Source organism: Centruroides vittatus, unplaced genomic scaffold (assembly GCF_030686945.1).
Source record: "Centruroides vittatus isolate TY-2023 unplaced genomic scaffold, ASM3068694v2 scaffold_3315, whole genome shotgun sequence".
NCBI classification, from domain to species: Eukaryota; Metazoa; Arthropoda; class Arachnida; order Scorpiones; family Buthidae; genus Centruroides; species Centruroides vittatus.
In genome coordinates this window covers 3587978-3609834 of record NW_027122703.1, presented here as the reverse complement: position 1 = coordinate 3609834, position 21857 = coordinate 3587978, and the positions used below count along the sequence as shown (strand labels likewise).

The following is a 21857-nucleotide window of genomic DNA, read 5'->3' as shown; positions in this document are numbered from 1 at the left end:
CAAATCTTAAATTTGTTAAACTTAAATAATGTAAGTTTAGATTGTTAAAATTTTAAGTTAATATGGAATAAATCTTAGAGAAAAAAACGGATTTAAAATAAATACATAGTAAATAAATTAATATGTAAACTATAAATGAGTCTCTATTCTGTTCAACACATGCTACTGTAAGAAGAATTTAATTATCCTTATGACAAAGTTAGATACATGAAAGTCAAGACTAGATATAGAAAATTAAGGGCAGGAGTCCCCAATTTACTATATATGAACTTCTGATGCAAACCAAAAGTCACTTAATTTCAATTCAAAAATTTTCCCCTGAAAGATGTTAGATAATGACCAGCAGGACTCTGTTGTTAACAGAAAAAGTATGACATACAGGGGCAAGCCACTACTAATTTGAAGTGGAGCATATATATTTTAAATTAAATAAATTGAAAATTGTTTTTCAATTTATCAGCCCAATATTGTGACAATGTCACAATAAATAATCGCTTGTGAAAAATTGATTTTTCTGTAGTCAAAATATCTCTTTCATTTCTTGTTATCTATTTCATTGTATAATTTACTTTTGTAATAAACTTCAAAACAAGCTTGACTTTAAAAATTCTAAGATGATCAGAAATATTTTGCCAGACATTACATTTATCAACTGTTAACATTAAACTGTACTTTTTAAATATATTTTTTTCAGATAATAATTAATGCTGTTTCTCTAATAAAGACTATGTTAAAATTAAAAAATATAAAATGGAAACATCAGATTTTATTATTATTAAAATCAGAATAAGAGAGAATCAAAATTGAACATTTTAAAATTAAGCCATTGATTTGTCAAGTATTTTTAAATCTTATTTATTTAAAAATAAAAAAGTCGTCTTAATAATATGCTACCTGATGAGTTTTTTCTTCACCTTGATTTGTTTGAATATATATCAACTCTTCCATTGAAATTCGAGGATGTTGTTCTGGTACATCAAAGCATAAAAATATCCAAAACAAGAACCAAATACAAGTCAATCCACCTAAAAGAATAAATTAAAATTCCAAAATTAAATATGGTAATTTAAACGTTTTACATGATTTAATACAGGAATCAGTAATGCATATTTTTAAAATTTGAAAATCAATGTTATGAGGGAATGGCATGACGTTGGGGTCACCGATTTTAATCAAACTCGGTGAGGATACAGTGTATCCCTGATGACTGACATGTACTAAGAAGTAAGATGCAATACTGAAAATGAAATGAGAAAATTAAGGTTGAAAATTGCAAATCACTTAAAACCTTTAGAATTTCTGTCATTTATAGAGTGGCCGGCAACTTGATGGGGCTTGCCAATTTCATAATCATAAAGTTGGTGTTTTGATTTTCAGTGGTGTAATTTTTTTATATAAAACTATAATTTTAAATTTGTTATATTTATTTTAAAAATTTTTTCAAATATTCATGTACAGTACATATGGGATTCATACTAACATTTATTTACAATTTATTTGAGAAGAGTATTAGATTTAAACAAAATTATTATTATTCAAGACCAAACATAGAATATCCATATCTTTCCTAATATTTTCTTAAAATATTTTACATGTATTTAAACAAGAGACTGAATATTATTGCTATCTAATGCATGGAAAATGCTTCAAAAAAGTCTCATTTGTTTTACACAAAAATAATAGAAGTAATTTAATTTAATTGTTATTTTGATCTTATGTTGACTTTTTTCTTATATTATTCATTAAAAATTCTAAATTGAAATTCATAAATTGTAGAATACAGTAGAGCGTCGATAAGTGGAACGGCCGGAAAGTGGAACGATTTTCAGTCGGACTGTGTCGTGCTGAATCGAATGTTTTTGATACTAAATTTACTTCTAAAGTATAATTTTCATGTTTTTTATATTCTTTAATATATTTATTTTGTTTGTACAAAATGCAGAAATAATTTTTAACGATACGATAGCCTCGATGATTATTATAAAAATTTTCGTTAGGCTTAAAATCGACGAAAATTCAACACGAAGCGACACGCAACGGAGAAAAATTTGAACATCGGACAGGTTAATGTATTTTTTCGTACAAAGTCGAAAACTGGAACAAATCATTAACTGGAAGGACCCCAGTCCCCAATTGGTTCCACTTATCGACGCTCTACTGTATATCCATTTTTAAAATTGTACATTCTAGAATATAATTTAGAACTTTCTGATTCTAAACTTAAAGATGACTAATTAAAGAAAACTTTTGAAAAATATTTTAGTAAATCTGCAGGTTTTAAATGTTTATTTTTCATTCTTAAACTATAATCAATTATTTTGCTTATGGCTATATATAGTCACTAATTAGTTATAGTATTTGTACCATGTTTAATTTTTCAAAGGTTTAATCTTCACAAATTGAAAAGTATCTTCCATTTTTATCAATAATACACATCATACTTCTCTAGCTCTATTATCATACATTGTAAATAAGTGAAATTCAAGAAAAAATAATTAATACCACAATGCTTAATTTCAAGAAGTCATTAAAACAGTGGAATTAAGCTTTATATAACAAAAAAATAATTCTTCTTATGCAAGCAGAATTATTTTGGTAGATGTATATATAAGAATCTATCTTACCAAATACATAAAATACCGACGGCCAACCTCCTAGGAAAGTTGAAGCACACATAACTCCAGATAATGGCAATGCAACAACTGTACCTATTTGACATCCACTATATACTAATGATGATGCCAAACTTCTCTCAGTTCTTGGCATCCATCTAGCTAATAAGGAATGCATTGCTGGAAACGTTATACCCTATAAAAACATTTTATCATAAATATCTTATTTAAATAAACATTATATATTTATGAAGTTTTAACATATCAAAAAGAATGTAATACTTCTTAAAAATAAGAATTAATTAATTTTTATCTCTAAATGAATCATTTTGTAACTTATTATTTAAAGATTTTACTTATTGCAATGTTTTCATTAAAACAAAATTTGGAACATACTGACTTCATTCTCACAATAAATCTTTCAAATATTATTTAAGTTTTCTAGTTCTTAGTAAATCAAAAATTAAAGTAATTAATTATAACAAGCTAAACAAATAAATAAGCATTAAAATTCAAAATAACCAGATATTAAAAAATAAACTTTGTTATTAAATATTTGAATTTTAGACATATTTTTAATTAATGATTTCAATTCATTTTCTTTTCTTTTCTTTCCCGTTGTTTTGTGAATGAAATTAAATCTCCGCCATCTTAGTAAAATTTCTATAAGCTCCTTAATCAGTCTAGTTTCTCTGCTTCCGAACTTTTCATACTTCGATTGTTGAATTTAAATTTACTGTTCCAAGAAAATTTTATACCTAAATATTGAATATCATTTACTAGCTCCACAGGTTTATTATTAATGAAAAAAACTCTCTCTCTTTCTTTGATAAAGGAACATTATTACAGAAAAGAATAATATTTGTTTTTTAAATAAACTTGATGCACTTTATGCCAATAAACACATAAGATAATATAATAAAAAATAAAACTGTCTTTTAACTGTTTTACTTTTCAAGCTTGAAAAAGTTTACATTGAATCATTGAAATTAATCCAAAAATTTAAAAATTATTAATTAATTATTTGAATTTTTTATACTTCATTAAATTATATTTATAGTATAAGAAAGCCTGTAAAAATATTTTAAATCCATCACTTACGAATGTGTAAAGTTAATACTTACTTCACCTAAACCTTCTAAAAATCTTACAATTATTAAAGCTGATACATGTAGATTTGCAGCTACAGGTGTCAATAAAGTAAGAACACCAGTTCCAAACACACCTAAACCAAACAACCATTTTCCTCCAAAAATTTCAGCAAGTCTTCCTCCGGGTAATTGAGTTATAATGTAGCCATAGAAAAATGATCCTAATATAAAACCTTGTAGAGTTTTATCCCATAAAAATTCTCCATCCTAAATTGAAATATAACAGTGAAACATGAGTATTTATTACATTGAAAAAATATATTTGGCTTTATAAATATCAAACAATCTGAATTTTATTATTTTTTATTTAAAAAAAAAACAATACACTTAATTTTTTTATTTTTAATCTGCTACTAGGAATTCAAACTGGAAGAGATCAATCAGAAACATTTTTGACTCTAGTGAGCCAAATAATTTGTTGCAAACTTCTAAAATACATTATGGACTATATTTAAGTAAAAAAACTGTCTGTAAAACGTTGCTAGTTTTTAAATTTTTTAAAATGTACAGTTTGTGGAATTTGAATATTAAAATCAAGAACTGTCTATAGATCATTACAGGTTTATATATGTATGTACAGCAAAACTTGTGGATACTGGACTTGCACAGTACTGAATATTTATTCTGGTTTGGCAGGTTTCTTTTAACATAGAAAACAGATGCACTCTGAAAAATTTTTCCCATTCAGGCAGGTGTCAGTTTTATTAAAGTTCCATTTTGAACAGGTTTTACTGTGTATAAAGTTTTGGGATAAACTAGAACTTCCCTCAAGTAGCCAATTAAAAAGAACAAAGATATTAACCATAGTGCCATGTTTTACACATTGTAACGTTTGATTTTGTTATTAAATAACAAAGTGATTTTTTACAATTCTGTTTTTTTTCAATTTTTTTTAATATTCATTATACAGTAGAGCGTCGATAAGTGGAACCAATTGGGGACTGGGGTCCTTCCAGTTAGTGATTTGTTCCAATTTCTGACTTTGTACGAAAAAATACATTAACCTGTCCAATGTTCAAATTTTTCTCCGTTGCGTATCGCTTCCTGTTGAATTTTTCTCCGTTGCGTGTCGCTTCGTGTTGAATTTTCGTCGATTTTAAGCCTAACGAAAATTTTTATAATAATCATCGAGGCTATCGTATCGTTAAAAATTATTTCTTCATTTTGTACAAACAAAATAAATATATTAAAGAATATAAAAAACATGAAAATTATACTTTAGAAGTAAATTTAGTATCAAAAACATTCGATTCAGCACGACACAGTCCGACTGAAAATCGTTCCACTTTCCGGCCATTCCACTTACCGACGTTCCACTTATCGATGCTCTACTGTAATTTATTAGAAAATTTTTATAAACATTAAAATAAACTGATATACTGAAATGTATTCACAATATAAAAAGCAATTTATGATTTGTTGCTTTTTAAACAGATTTTAAATAAAATCATATTATTTGGTAATACAGGTTGGATCTTTTTAATTCAGCACTCTGTGGTCAGGCATATTTTAAATCTGCTACTACTAGTATGTAGATCTGTTACATCTGTTTATTTGATTCAAAGAAAATTAAGGAAAACCAAAATACCAAAAGAAAGCTACATTACAACATTGATTGAAAAACATTAAATAACACTGCCAAGACCTCATTTCAACATAGAAAAATCCACTTTCCTACATCTCCTTTGTTTCTGAGATACTGGTAAATGCACTTGAAGATTATAGAGATCCTGATGGCCCAGCATACTTTGAAGACATTGCTGACCCTGAAGACCATGCTGATTTATGATGTAGTACTTTAACTCAAATTACAAGTATTAAAACATCCCAGAAGCCAGAACCTTTATATTCTAACTACAGTAAAGCATCGATTATCCGACCCCCGATCAACCGTTACATCGGTTAACCGACCGCGTTCTAGTCGGCAAATTCAAATGTCCGCTAGTGATTTGGTGCTACAGTATTTGGCTATATCTTGGCTACTTTAATATTATTTTTGTTAAATTTTTGCATGTTTTAGCTGGCAGCACTGGCTCGACCATGAAAGGGAGGCTAGTATTTAAACCAGGCCTAATACACTATATTAATAATGTATTTTTTCGTACTTTTCGGTTATCCGACTTTTCAGTTATCCGACCAACCCCAGTCCCCAATTAAGTTGGATAATCGATGCTCTACTGTAGTTTATTCTTACCACACAACTTCCATGAATACTAAATGTGGTGGAAGTTGGTAAATATAATACTTGTATACTAACTAGTTTACATTTGGTTTTGGATTTATATTTATATAGGAGATAATAAAAACCTTGTTTGAAAATATAATGGTTGTATTATTTCATTTTTCTGGCTTGGTTCTACCTTTCATAACACTGTGATATGTACTGTAAATGGAATAAGCATATTGTTATGTGGGTGTTTCCTTAGAGGTCTTAAAGGTCAATTTCTGTAGTCCAACAATAGCTATGTCTCAAGGTTGCCAGATTCAAAAGGTTCAACCTGTATTACATTTTAAACTGTTTTAAAAATAAAGGAAAGCATTTCATATTTATATATGCATACTTGTTAAATATATTTTAAAATCAGCATCTTCAACATAGTGTTTTTTAAGCAAATAAAATACTTTCTTCTAATCAGAATGATTCACAATTGGATTAGATTTTCATTTACTTTTTATTCATTTTTAAAAATATTCAAGATATAAAATAAAATTCTTATTGGCTAATATAGGTTTCTTTTAAACAGTCATTAAAATTTTTAAATAATCTGATGATAAGACCTATACTCTATGCAGGATAAAAAACAATGCTGGTTTATAGCTATCGAGAAAGAGTATGCATCTACAGTAAAATATAGTATCAAACAATGATGCAAATTATCATTACATTTTTTACATAGTGTTTGTCATAAACATTACTTTGTCCATTGTCCATCATTTCTATTTTGTTTTTTTTTTTATGACAGAAAAAAGTGCCATGATGATTTTAAGCTAAGTATTTTGTGTATATATAGAGTAGATTATAATATTCTTGTTTTAATTAATCAAAAGGCATTGACCAGAAATGTTTAATTTAAATAAATATATTCGATTTTGAGAATTCTGTTTGAATATTTAATGTTAAGTATAATCTGTTTCATTTTTATTTGTGTGTTATAAAAGGGACACCATCAACTGGGCAATGGCAAGTGAGTGATGGGCAACTAGGCTACTGCTAACTGGGTGCCTGACATACAAACAACAGAATAAGAAACTAACATAAAATTCTATATTTACCTTAATTAAAATTTGTTTATGCCTCAAGAAAAACATATGTTTCTTGAATTGATTAAAACATCGAAGATAGAATTCTTGATAGTGCAAACATGATAGATACTTGGGTAGATACTTCATTGTTATTTTAAGACAAATTGTAAAGAACAAACTATTAGAAGTCAAATGAAGCAAGTTGTCTTAAGGAAACTAATCCAACCCTAAGCATAAAAGCTATCGAAGAAACCAAATGGCTGACCAGCAGGTTATCTTTTGCATCTTTGCAGCAAAGAAGTAATGGCATGTAGCAGATGGAAATGAGGCAAGAAAAGGCCTCAGAAATTTGGAGTGAAAAGACAATGCCAAGTGTAACAGTTTCATTTGAACTTAAGTACAAGGTATTGTATAAGTATTTTTTTAGAAACAAAATAGTTGAACATGTAAATAGTGATCCTGGTTTGTCAATCATTTCTGAAACACATTATGTAAAGTTTTGAAAGAATTTGCATTGTTTACGACATTGCAAGAAAGATTTCATCATGCATTGCATCATGCAATAAATATGCTTAATTTTCATTTTAACCAATTCATTATTCTTAATTTTACACCATTTACATTGTTTACTTGATTCTAATGTGCACTTATCTAGTCTGAAATATTGGGGTGTTAGAATCAGGATCAGGTACAAGGCTGAGTTAATGCAGTATGTTCATATTATTTGCTTTTCACTCTGCTTGGCAATTTTGATGTATTACAGCATCATTATAGACATGATACAAATCCTCTGACTACTTCAGTTTTAATTTTGGTTTTGGTTTTGGAATAGTTTGATGGTCTCTTAATTACAGAAAGCTGAATGAATGAGGCCAAACAGATAAATAGCCTGTAAGCCGTGTTTAAGCAGAGAGTTATCCACTATGCTGAAGAACATGTATACAGATATTTCAGTGTGATACTACTTTTTTGGTACATGTCATGTTTGTGCATACATTTTAACAGCAATTTGTGAAATCTTGCTGTTAAAATGTTCCAGAGATCCTCTGTACCTGGATAATGGAATCATAAATGGATACATTTGAATACATTCAATCATGTGGATATCATAAATCACTGTAAACATGAAAATAAAATTCTTTTAAAAAAATACATTTATTATTGTTTAAATACATTAATACATTAAATACTTTTTGTAGCTGCATTTTTGACGTAGGATGTGTATTACATTTGCAAGATAACTGTTTTTGGGTTTTCATATCTGGAAAATCAGATGCACATTAAATTTGATGGTACATTAGAATCGAGAAAACAATATATAATCAAAAGTCTAAATACTGAGATTGTGAGCTTCTAGACCAATTGGATAGTTAAATTAATTAAATTAAGAATTAATATGCAGTTAATGCAGAAAGAAAAAAAAAACTCACTTTATTTCCCACCACATGGGATATCCATTGACCTCTGATGCGATAGATAAAGATGATCAAATAACTGTACAAGTCAATAGTTTTAACAATGTTTGAACTAATTTCAAAACCCTAGTCAAAACATTTGATTATTAATGATAAGAGCCTGTCAAAACAAATGAACTTATGAGTAAGACGAGTAATAACCCGGCTAGAAAAATCAATAAATCAGCCAAATCATCTGGTTTTTGACAGCTAGTATCAGCTGAACCAGGACAAGATTCAAACTTAGACCACATTAAATCAGTTACCTAAGTCAATTCTCGTACACAATGTGTATAAAAAGGGCTCACACCCAATCGTCAGGACAATCACAGAAGATCAACTCCCTGCTGGACCTCACACTCATCATCTCCACGAAATATCAACTGACTGTCCCGAAGGCATTGCTATCTGACCAAACACCTAACGAGGTATTCTGTTTGCTAATTTTATGTAAACTCTCTCTCGGTTGACTTAGAATCTAAGTTAGATTTAGTCGTTAAGAAATTAGCTACCCACTAGGACTATCCGTTTCGGGTACAGATTAAACGGAACCAACATTAATGCTACAGAACTTTATTATATTTCTTGTCTGCTGTAATCTTTATTTTGTTTATATTAAATATGTTAAGTTTATTTAAATGGTTGTAGTAGCTTGTTTATCGCCACTCCCATATCGATGACCTCTCTGACCCTCCCACTTGCCTAAATTTACACCATCCACTGACACAGTGAGTGGGACTTACTGTCCCGATGTCAGAGAACAGGTTAAGCCTCATGCCTTTATGCCCAACTACTCACAATGTGTTAATATTCAAATCAATAATGAATGAGTAAAATCCGATATATTAATAATATTTTTTATGTTTTTTCATATTTTGTTAATTCTATATTATATTCTAATATTGTTATTCCTCATTCTCTCTCCATGGTTGATAAAGCATGACTCAATGACTTCTTTAGAATGTTTAAGAAAACAATTTATTGAATGTCAATTAATTATGACATTTCAACAAAATTTGACTCTTATTGCAGTAATACTTATACATTTAAGTAATTTAATTTCATTACAATACTAAAAATTGTCAATATATTGACAATTTTTATCATCATATAAGCAATTGTATGTCTAAGTTATCTGAATTATTATTACTTATTACTTAAATATAATCAATTATATGGTTACGTAACATGTGATCATTAGAATGTCACTTTTATTGTAATAGGAAATAACTTTACAATTACACATATATTGAAACTATTTGTAATTGATTGTTCTGTGTTATACTTTTCAATGTCTATTTAGATATTAAAAATCTCCAATATGTTAGTACAAAATAGAAATATGTATCTGGTAAAAAAGTGAATAGATTTTTCAGTCAATATAATTAATCATATCATTATTAAATAATTTTAATGAATAATTAAAGCATTTTCAAATACAACTGTAATTATAAAATTACATTCTAAATTGTTTTTGTTTAAAGATCATTGAATTGAATAATTAGAATAAAAAATTTTTGAAAGCAGTTATTGCCAAATATATGAATTCATAAAAACTTCTATAACTTTAATTTATCTCAAAAATTTAAAACTTTTTAAAAACATTATTCAAAATCAAATTATTACAAACCTGTAATTCATCTGTGCTAGTTGTATTTTGCAATGGACATTCATCTGAGACTGATGTATTCTTCTTTGTAGCAGTATTATTTACCATAGATACTAAAGCAACACTTAAATTAACTCTAAGTGCATAAACATTACAAAAGCCTAAAAATCCCATAAACATCAATACATAGCGTGTAGGAATAAAGGATGGCCATCCTGGAATAAACGAGAATTTGTAAATCAATAAAAAATATTTATAATTATCTCCGCTTTAAAATATAATAGTTTTTGACTTTATGGTCTTATTAGAACAAAATAATATTCTCAATAAAATCATAATTTATATCAACTTTATACGAATTATTCTTTAATTTCTTAGAACAATAAATTAAAAGTAATCTAAACATTTTCAAAGCTAGAAAACAAAATATGCATTAAAGAAATAATAAAAGTTTTATAATATATAATTAAAATGATTAAAAATTCAAAATATATACCTACTCATCTTAAATAGTACTTGTTACTAAGATAAATAATTTAATTAATATTAATTTAAATTAAACAATAATTAGTTTAAATTTAAAGTATTTAATGTAAAGTTAACTATTATATTCACTTTTCATAACCGATTCTACTTACTTAACTTCATGTTAACAATAAAATGATGATATTTAAATGAACTGAAACATTTTATAACAGTAATATCCTTGAAATGTTCATAAACAATACATTTATACATATAAGCCTAATTACAGACCTAAAGACAGTGTGCAAAAAAAAATTATTATTTAACAATATTACATGTTGTATAAAGCAATTTTAAAAGTAAAAGCTATGATCTCTTATATTATACTTATACATATATTATAAGTATATATATATATAATATATATATTAGTTGTTGATTATCTTTGTTATATAATATAATATTTTGTTTCTTTAAAAAGTAAGATGATAATCTGTTGTTTCTGGAACATGGAATTGTATTTCTGTATGTCAGTTTGAATATGGAAAGGGATGTCACTAATATCCCATAAAGTATTCTTCTCTCCAACTGTTCTAATTTAATTTTTTATTGGATATTAAAACCCTTGTTTGTGTTTTTTACTTAATTGTTTTAACTTCCTATTTTTAACAAATTAAGTCAGATTCATAATAAATTTATATCATCATTTAAGATAAATTTTTATGGTTGATAAAACATATTTGCTATGAATCTAAGATTCACAACAAATCTTGAAAACATATGAATTTATACAATTAAGAATTATTTAAATATAAAGGATATTTAAATGATATTAAAATAATTTAAGATATTTGATTAAATTTACAATGCATCATTTTTATTTCTGTAATTGCTAAAAGTGTTTCATTGAGATATTAATTATTATTAACAGAGCATAATTGCAAATATAATAGAATATCACAGTATATTATGTCATTATTCCGTAACATAATAGATAAAGTTCATTCAGGAATCTAGTGTTTGAGAATATTACTGAATTTATAATATATAAAGATAAATTTTATATTTATATAATTAGAAATTCATTAAAACTCAATTAAAAAGAATAAAACTTATCAATTATTAATAAGTTGTTTTTTTACTTTTCTATTTTATCTTCGTAGCTACATAACATAAATAACAGCCCAAACTTCTAATATACATTCCAAAACAAAACATTAAGTTTTTATTAGATTTAAGTTTCATGTTATAAGATATAATCTTTAATATGATTATAAATATGTTTTCTATCTGTCTAAACCAATATGTAGTATGTTATATTAGAATACTTTTCTAGTAAATAAGTAATTATCAAATAACTATTACACAGTAGTAAAATTTCAATTTTACAAAAAATAACAATGTTAAAAAATAAAAGATGATGATAATTTCATATCCTTGTTGTTCAGGTATCCTTCTTTATTATTTAATTTATATATTAAATATGATTCATTGCTTTTTGGAAGTAAGCACAAAATTGCTATAGAGAACTTATCATATAGGAACACTGTCTATGTTAACCATCTAAATGCATATGTATCCTTATACATAAAATATTTATAATAGATACACTACAAGGTTTAGGATGTGATAACTGAATAACTCAACTTGTTGAATTTGTTTAAGATAATAATTATTTTATTTGTAATGGAAATTGTTTTAGACAATCAGAAGGCAACTTTATAGACTCTTGCATTGGCCATAAACTAGCTGAACTATGCATGATAAAAATAGACGATATTATTAAAAATATTGTCGATATTATTAAAAATATCGTCTATTTTTAATTTTATTAAAAATATCTGCAGTGTGATATTTTACAAACAGTAATTGGTTTATATTTTTACTTGTACTTGTCAACCAGAATATTATTACATAGGTAAGACTGGAAGAATATTAAAAACTAAAATAAGAGAGCATATATGTACAGTAAAACATAATTATTCTAACTCAGCAGTCACCACACACATTAGTGATATCTGGCAAGCATTACTTCAAAAATAAGAGTCCATTTTAAGATGTTCTGCCTTCCCCTCCTCCCCATATTTTATTAATTTACTATATGACAGTCAGTCTTCCCAATGAACAGGGTCAACTGGGAGACAGACAACTGTGCTACCGCTAACTGGGTGCTGGACATCTGGGTGACAAAATAAGAGATCAATAATAGACTAAATACAAAATTTCTTATTGTTTTCTTCATTAAAATCATCACTCTTTTCTACTGACCCAGTAAATTTAAATAATTTTTTTTAAAAACAAATTAAATGAGTTAAAAGAACAATTTTGTAAACAACAAACATATACACGTTACATACTTTTATTTATTTATTTTTATAAGTAAATAAAAAAGTCTCAAAGGATAGTTGAAAGGACCCCCAAAATTAACAAATATATATAAAAACAAAGAATGACAATTACATAAAATTAAAAATACATTATACATTAAAACAAAGAAAAGTATAAAAGTTCTTTGAAACAATTTGTTTTTAAAGAACTGCTTTTCTGTGATGTAATTTGTTAACTGCTTCTGACATACAATTAATAATGCTACCATAGGTTATTCCAAAATCTTTCCTTCCCCTAAGTTGGAAATAGGTCGTAACTCATAGTTCGTAACTTATAACTTGTACCTCATAAGTCTTAATCATATTTATATTTATACAGTGATACCTCGGTTTTCGTCAATAATCCGTCTGAAAACAATCGGCGAAATCTGAAACTGACAAAAACCAAGGCAATTATTTCCTTATGAATCAATGTAAATCCAATTAATTCATTCTAGACACTCCAAAATACATACCAAAAACACATTTTACAGAGAATTAATATAGCGTTAAATACTAAAAGGAATAAGAAATTAATATAAAAGACTAATCTAAAGGAAAGCAATGGAATTGTTTGACTAGACACGCAGGGTAATGTCTTGTCTTGTAGAAGCTAGTTAGACATGAGCTTCTAGCCTATATCTCCCCGTGGTAAAGTGTGACGTAATTGTCATGTAATAGTAGTTGTATGCATTTATGATGGTCGTATCGAGGGAAATAATGTCTTCTGGGAGGTCCGTTTAAAGGTAACTGGCACCTATTCAAGCATTACAGATGTGGAGAAAACCCAGAAAACTTCACGTGGCCAGCCTGTCCCGGAAAAGCGCAAACCCACGACCATACTCCCAGTGTTCAGGGAACAGAACCATTGGCAAATGGTGGGTAGTCACGGGGTAATGCTCACACAATGAGAAATAACTCCACATTGAGCTGGAAAACGCGTGGGTCGCCCTTTGTTTTTGCAAAATTTGCAGCGAGGTCACTTGGGCACGCCAATGAAATCCGAGGCAATCGACAAAAACCGAAATCGATGATAACCGAAGTCAACAAAAACCTAGATATTACTGTATATATTTTACCAATATTTATAAAAACTAAATAAATACATAAAAACTATCTGCTAAATTGTATGCTTGCTAAACATGCAAAGCTTTTTAAATTTCTCTCAGCCAGATGACAGTCTTCCAGTTAACCATCACCCATTGGACTCACCCAGTTGTCATGTACCTTGATAAACATACAGTGAAGCATTTTACACCTTTTAGTTTGGTAGTTTTTACTGGTTAATTTTAGTGTTTATATGTGTCAACTTTTCTATTTGCTAATTTTTTAGCAAATTTTAACTTTTATGTTTTACAGGCATATTCTTATATTGCATTTTAATAGTATTTCATACAAATTCTCATTAACCAGTCAAAATGGACCAGCATTTGTCAAAACTAACATCTTCTAATGTTTTTGATATACTCTGAAAATCTTCCTCAAGAATTTGAAATACTGGAATGTTCTTTTAATTTTATAAAACTTGATTTGAAATGAGAACTTTGTTAATCTTGAAAACAGAGTTATATAGATGAAAATTGAAAACATATATGGAAAGCTTAGAGACGAAGTCCTGATAAACTATATACAAACTTCCAGTCAGGACTGGAAGGAATGTGATTTCAATTCAAAATTTTCTTCAGAACAAAGTTAGGTAGATAACCGGCATGACTCAACTGTTAACAGGAGAAGTATGACATAAAGGAGCAAGACACTACTATAATTGACACCAGATATAGAAAGCTTAGAGGCTGAAGACTCCAATTAATACATACAAACTTCTGATCAGGACCAGAAGAAGTCACATGATTTTTTTGAGCTGCAATTTGAAAAAACTGTAAATCTATAAATTCCCAGTGTCATCCATCTATCTGTCCATCTTTCCTTAGTCTTGAGAATAGAGTAGATAGATGAAATCTGAGACGAGATATGGAAACCTAAGGGGCAGGAGGCCCAGATTCACTATATATAAACTTCTGATACAAACCAGAAGTCACATGTGGCAAGACTCTGCTGTTAAAAGAAAAGTATGATGTACAGGGGCAAGCCATTACTAATTTGAGGTAGAGAGCATATATTTTAAATTAAATAAATTAAAAATATGATTAAAAATTGCAGCCAAGCATTTTGATAGTGTCACAGTAAATAACTGCTCTCTTATTTATATGAAATTACAGAAAAAAAAAGATTTGTAAGATAGGTTCAAACAAACTACCTACTCAGCAATGCCCCATAATTAATTGTAAAATAGCAACAGCTTATTTAGTATTTACATAATACATGCCCATTATATAGCCTATTATGCAAAGCAACATTTATAAAATACAAATTTTTAGGTTTAACTTTTTTTTTACATTTGGATATTTTATTTTCTAATTTTCTTATACAGTTTTTGATATTTAGATTACAGAATTTCAATTGTAAGCAATGTTCATGTCCTACCTAAATAAAAAATTATCTGATAAAGGATTGTGCAGTGATGTAATCATGTCAGTAGTCCTATCCTCAATATACTAAAAATTCTAAAAATAATATAATATGAATTCCGGCAAACTTTACACTTAAAAGAATTTGAAGCTTCTGGAATGAGAACTGTTCATATTTACTAGGATTTGATGTCATTGTACAGAACAATTTAAATTAGTATTAGTAGGATACATGTTTTTGAATAATGTGAAACTAACATTTTTGGTCTATTTGATACGTCTTCATCGGGTTCCACAATCTAAACATGGAATGTTCTATGTAATAAATATTCTAAACTAGTATGCCAAAAAAAATTCACAAATTTGAAATTTAAACTAAGAAATGAAAAATAATAAACCAAACACAAACATCAAAATAATAAAATACATTAATAATATAAAGCAATAATATAAAGCAATAATATAGATAACTAGACAAATAATAACATCTGAAAAAGACATAAAATATAAATCTGTGTAATTTCATATAACATCCATCTGGTGATATATATATATATAAAAGCCCCTTCCAGTAATCTAGTGATTTTCAGCCATCTTGATATCAGATTCTATGTGGTCTCATATACAGATTATATATAAAGAAAAGGAAGTTAAATCAGACTACAAACAAATACATATATTTAAATTATTTGTACCAAATACAGTTTAGAATTTTGTGTAAAAATGTTTATTATATACTGTATTAATCTTACAAATTTGACATTAGAAAATAATTTATGATTTCTTTTTTGCTTTTGAACATTCAATGGAAAAACAAAAAAAAATTGGTTCAGAATAAAATTTAGAATAGTATTTGGATTAGCCTTGTTTTAAATTAGTGAATACACTGTATATGCCAGTAATTAAAATTTTTAATTTTTACATTTTAAAAATTTAAAATGTTTAAATTAGATAGATATTAAAAAGTATAAATGATAAAATTTCTATTATTAATTAAATGTGTTTTGCTGTTCATTAAAAGATAAGATTGCCAGAGATTCCAGAATTCAGCTTCTTGTCTCAATTTTTGAAAAACCATATAGAAAAAATAAATCTGAAAGATAATGTTACAGAATAAATTATAAAATAATTACATACTTCACTCCCTCATTTTGCATTACATTATGTTATGTTACAAAATGTTTTGTTTTCTAGATAATATGAAATAAATAAAATATAATTTAATGATAATAATTATTATATAATTTTAATTAATTTTTTCAATGTTAAAACATATAAATGTCCTACATAAATAGCATTCAAATATGACTATATTGCAAATTTAACATTTTGTATATTTAATAATAATAATAATAATAATAATAATAAAACTCGCCCAGGAAATAAGGCATCTGTGGAGGATGGATAGGGTGCTTATTGTACCTGTTGTTCTCTCCTCTACAGGTGTCATACCACACACACTACACAAAAGCCTAGGCACATTAGAATTGAATAGAAACACACATATCACTCTACAGAAGGCCACTATATTGAATACATGTCATATTGTGAGAAAATTCCTGAATACAGACACACACACTGATACACTTTTTTAATTTCTGTTTTGGTTACTATGCCTTGACTTTGGTCCGGCATAGTACACAGCCACCGGTGTTAACCGAGTATATCTAACTTAACCCAACATAATAATAACCTACATGAAACCTAAAAACAACAATACCACAGACCCCACACAATACAGACCAATTACATGTCTTCCAACACTGTACAAATTATTGACATCCTGTATTGCAAACAAAATATACAAACATGTTGAAGAACACGACATTCTAACAGAACAACAAAAAGGTTGTCGTAGAAACCACAGGGGATGCAAAGAACAGTTACTCATAGATTCAGTCATTCTACGGCAAGCACACAGACAACACAGAAACATACACATGGCATATATAGACTACAGAAAAGCATTCGACAGTGTTCCACACAGTTGGCTGCTACATATCCTACACATGTACAAAATACATCCATCACTCATTGCATTCTTTCAAAACACTATGCAGCACTGGAGAACAACACTACATCTCAGGGCCCATAACACTTCCATACAAACAAACCAAATTTTTATTAGGCGAGGAATTTTTCAAGGAGATTCCTTGAGTCCTCTCTGGTTCTGCTTAGCCCTGAACCCATTATCCAACATGTTAAACAACACGCAATATGGTTACAATATCAGACACAAAAAAACAACACAGTTTACACTGTCACATCTCATGTACATGGATGACATAAAACTTTATGCATCCACACAAAAACAACTTCATCAACTCCTACAAATCACACATTCATACACCAAGGACATACAAATGGAATTTGGCCTAGATAAATGCAAAACAGTTCACATAGAAAAAGGAATCCTGAAGAAAGAAGATTTTGCACTTGGAAATGGAGACGTTATTGAATCCATGGAAGAGGGCGAGTTCTACAAGTATTTAGGATTCCAACAGGCCAAACTAACAGAACATACACAAATAAAGCAAAGATTAATTAAAAAATACCAAAGTAGGTTAAATGCTATTCTCAGAACACAATTAAATGCAAAACACACAGTTAAAGCAATAAACACATATGTCATCCCAGTACTCACATATTCTTTTGGAGTTATACATTGGACTCACACTGATCTTGAGCAACTCCAAAGGAAAACAAGAACAACACTTACTAAGCATAAACAACATCATCCTAAATCTGCCACAGAAAGATTAACCCTTCCACGTAAAGATGGCGGACGTGGCCTGATTGACATAGTTAACCTTCACTACAAACAAATACAGTCACTGCGAGAGTTTTTCTACAAAAAACAAGAAACATCACAATTACATAAAGCAGTAACTCTAGCAGACTCGAATAACACACCATTAAACTTACACTCACATCATATGGACACAACACAACATATAAAAAGCATAGACACCATTAAGCAATCGTGGGCTCGAAAGGCACTCCATGGCAGGCATCCTTACGATCTGGCCCAGGATTTTGTTGACAAAACTGCGTCAAACAGCTGGTTAGCTCGGGGATGCCTCTTTGGGGAGACGGAAGGATTCATGATTGCCATACAGGATCAGGTCATAAATACTAAAAACTACAGAAAACACATACTCAAAGATGCAACACTCACAAATGACACATGCAGAAAATGTCACATCATGCCAGAAACTATACAACACATCACGTCTGGTTGCAAGCTCTTGGCACAGACAGATTATTTACACAGACATAACCAAGTAGCAAATATAATACACCAAGAGCTTGCAAAGAAACACAAATTATTAGACATCCACGAGCCATACTACAAGTACATTCCACAGACAGTATTGGAAAACAACACGCACAAAATGTACTACGACAGAGCCATAATCACAGATAAAACAATTTACCACAACAGACCAGACATTACACTCATTGACAAACACAATAAAATCACATACATTATAGACATATCCATTCCAAACACTCACAATATACAAAATGCATGCACTGAAAAAATTAGCAAGTACACAGAACTCGCCCAGGAAATAAGGCATCTGTGGAGGATGGATGGGGTGCTTATTGTACCTGTAGTTCTCTCCTCTACAGGTGTCATACCACACACACTACACAAAAGCCTGGGCACATTAGAATTGAATAGAAACACATACATCACTCTACAGAAGGCCACTATATTGAATACATGTCATATTGTGAGAAAATTCCTGAATACAGACACACACACTGACACACTTCTTTAATTTCTGTTTTGGTTACTATGCCTTGACTTTGGTCCGGCATAGTACTTAGCCACCGGTGTTAACCGAGTATATCTAACTTAACCCAACAAAATAATAATAATAATAATAATTATAGTAGCTAGTTTAATCATTTACTACTTATACTTTCTTGATTACCTTTCAAACACATAATCATTCAATCATCAGCCGAATTACAAATACTTGAATTTAATATAATAAAAACTAAACATATAGCCAAATCAAGCAAAAAGAAATTACAAAAAAGCTAACGGACCTTTGCAGTTCGAACGCATCTGTTAAAAACCTAGTATTAATGTATTCCCAGTTTTGAGTAATCAAATTTAGTATAATTTGATACTTATGTTGATGATTATTTCACAGATTTAGCTGAATATTTGTAATTTAACCATCATAACAAGTATTTATATAAATATGATACTTTATTTATGATGATTAATTAAATAATATAAATTTCAAATATAAACTTTTATAAGCATGTAAAAATACAAGCTATATGTAAATTTTAAAAAATCGTTCATATTTTTATGAATGATTTTTTAAAATTTACATATAGAAATTCCAGAAATTATAAAACTTGCAACTATGGATTTATTATAATAAACAATAGATCCAATAACAATATTAATACAGAGTAGTTGTACAGTACATACATTATAATAAATGAATTTAATTGGCAAATTTTATTAAATTAGTCAAAATGCTTTAATAAGGTACAAATTATTATTCACTAAAAATCAGTTATAAATTACAATTGATATACAGTAATTGGCAAATTAATTAAATGGATGTTTATATTTTAATTATAAAGAAAATTGATAGCATAGAGAAAAGACATATACAATTAGTTTTTCAAATCATTAATACAAAATTCATTGTTTATTAAATGAGTACTTAATAAGTTATGTATGTATTGCCACATTCACTAAATATTTTATCTTAATTTATTTCTGTAATAAATACATAAGTACCAATAATTGAAGAAACAACATATTTAAAATGTAAATATGTTTAAAATTTAAACAAAATATTACATTTGAATTTCAAAAAATATCTTTATTCCAAAAATATTTCATATATAAAATTTATGATACTTTTGGTAGTTCATCTAGCTATTGTATTAAGGTACATAAAAATAAATCATGGAAAACAAAACTTTCATAGATTAATGTACCAATTTATTTGAACTGAAATCAAATTTACATGTATAGTGCAGGACATGCTAAGGTTATATTCACTTATTAAACCCTTCACAATTATTATTCCATAATGTTTAGCAATAGTATTACAGTACATACTATATAGAAAATTTTATAAAGAAATATTTTATATAATGTTTTTAAATACAGTAATTTAAAAACAGTTCTGTTTAATATAGTGTCAATTTTTGTAATAAATATGAGTGTATATTTAACGAATACATTTAGTTTCAGATGGAAACTTTAATTTCTTAATTAATTATCAAAGACATTTCATTATTAAATATTCAAGTATAGAGTCGATTCAAATTATAATATATTTCCATACGAGCTTAATCGCAATTCATGATATAATTGTTAGATTTGATAAGACAATACTAAAACACATTTCAGATTTAAAAAGTAATATAATAAGATAAGTATTATCGCTTCACAAATCTCATTTAATGGGTGGTTTATAATATTCTGCAAAACCATATAAATTAGTTCTGGTACGTTCAATTTATTTTTCTATTACATAGTTTATTTTAATTCTGTTTAACGTTAAAAGAAACTTTCAAATATTAATGTAAGATAAATTAATGCACGTACTAATTTATGGAAACTGAAATTAGGTTGTCACATGTGTTACAAAACAGTTGTATTCACTTAATAAAATTATTTGCTTATTGCATCTTTTACACACAATATATATAATTACTTTTAAATTTCCAAAGACACTTGTAATTGAAAGTTTCTTTGTATTAAGTTGTGTAGATTTCATTTATGTATGTAGGTTACATACCAATACATCATATATCTTAGTTTGTATGGAGTTTGGGTATGAAATCTCTGTACTTCCTCACTATTTGTTTCATAAATCATATAATTATATTTATAAAGTGTATTATAATAAAAATACATATTTAAAATAAAACTTACTCTTTTGCTTTGATACGAGTTGAGTTTTTTCTTCGTCCATTTTATTTATACTTAAAGAACTAACTGGATCCATTTCTTCCATATTAAAAGGCCATGTAAATCTAATCTACAATGCGATAGATACATTATCTTCTTTTTTTCGTAATTAATTTAAGAATATGTTTGATAAATGCGATAGAATCAACTGCATTTATCGTTACGAAGTGCCAAAGCACGTCACGATAGCAAAAGCCGTAAATCGTCGAGCTCGCATCCTATATAATTATTAAAGCAGAACAGGATTTTTTTTCAGTTTTATTGGTACTTTATTTGCTGATTTATCATATTTTTCCGTCTTAATTAATAAAAATGTTGTTATTTCATTTATATATAAATTTATGCACGTAAATAACGCGGATTCTTTTGTAAGGTCGCCGACTTCCAGGGGAAAACAGTTAATCACGCGTCAGGAAAACCTAGGGTCGAAACCATATGTGGGTGGTGGCGGTAGGAGACAAAGATGACAAGTGTCTTACACAAAACCGTTTATTCTAACTACTAAGTTAACTTACATATAATTGCAG

The 21857-nt window shown here is 28.0% G+C and overlaps 1 protein-coding gene across 3 annotated transcripts in view; it reads right to left on the bottom strand.

The window, feature by feature from the left end:
• The window catches only part of LOC136988470 (sialin-like), a 30962-nt gene extending 9489 nt beyond the window's left edge, over positions 1-21473 (bottom strand). For 2 of the 3 annotated variants that reach the window (XM_067286326.1, XM_067286328.1), the window contains exons 1-5: positions 21295-21473; positions 10091-10284; positions 3737-3970; positions 2625-2808; positions 895-1025 (exon numbers count right to left, since the gene is read on the bottom strand). In XM_067286326.1, coding sequence (XP_067142427.1) covers positions 895-1025; positions 2625-2808; positions 3737-3970; positions 10091-10284; positions 21295-21376 — 825 coding nt within the window. In that variant the 5' untranslated portion in view covers positions 21377-21473. Of the gene's footprint in view, positions 1-894; positions 1026-2624; positions 2809-3736; positions 3971-10090; positions 10285-19312; positions 19426-21294 lie in introns of those variants that run through there. The other variant, XM_067286327.1, reaches the window with a different exon arrangement.
• Positions 21474-21857: the final 384 nt, after the last annotated feature.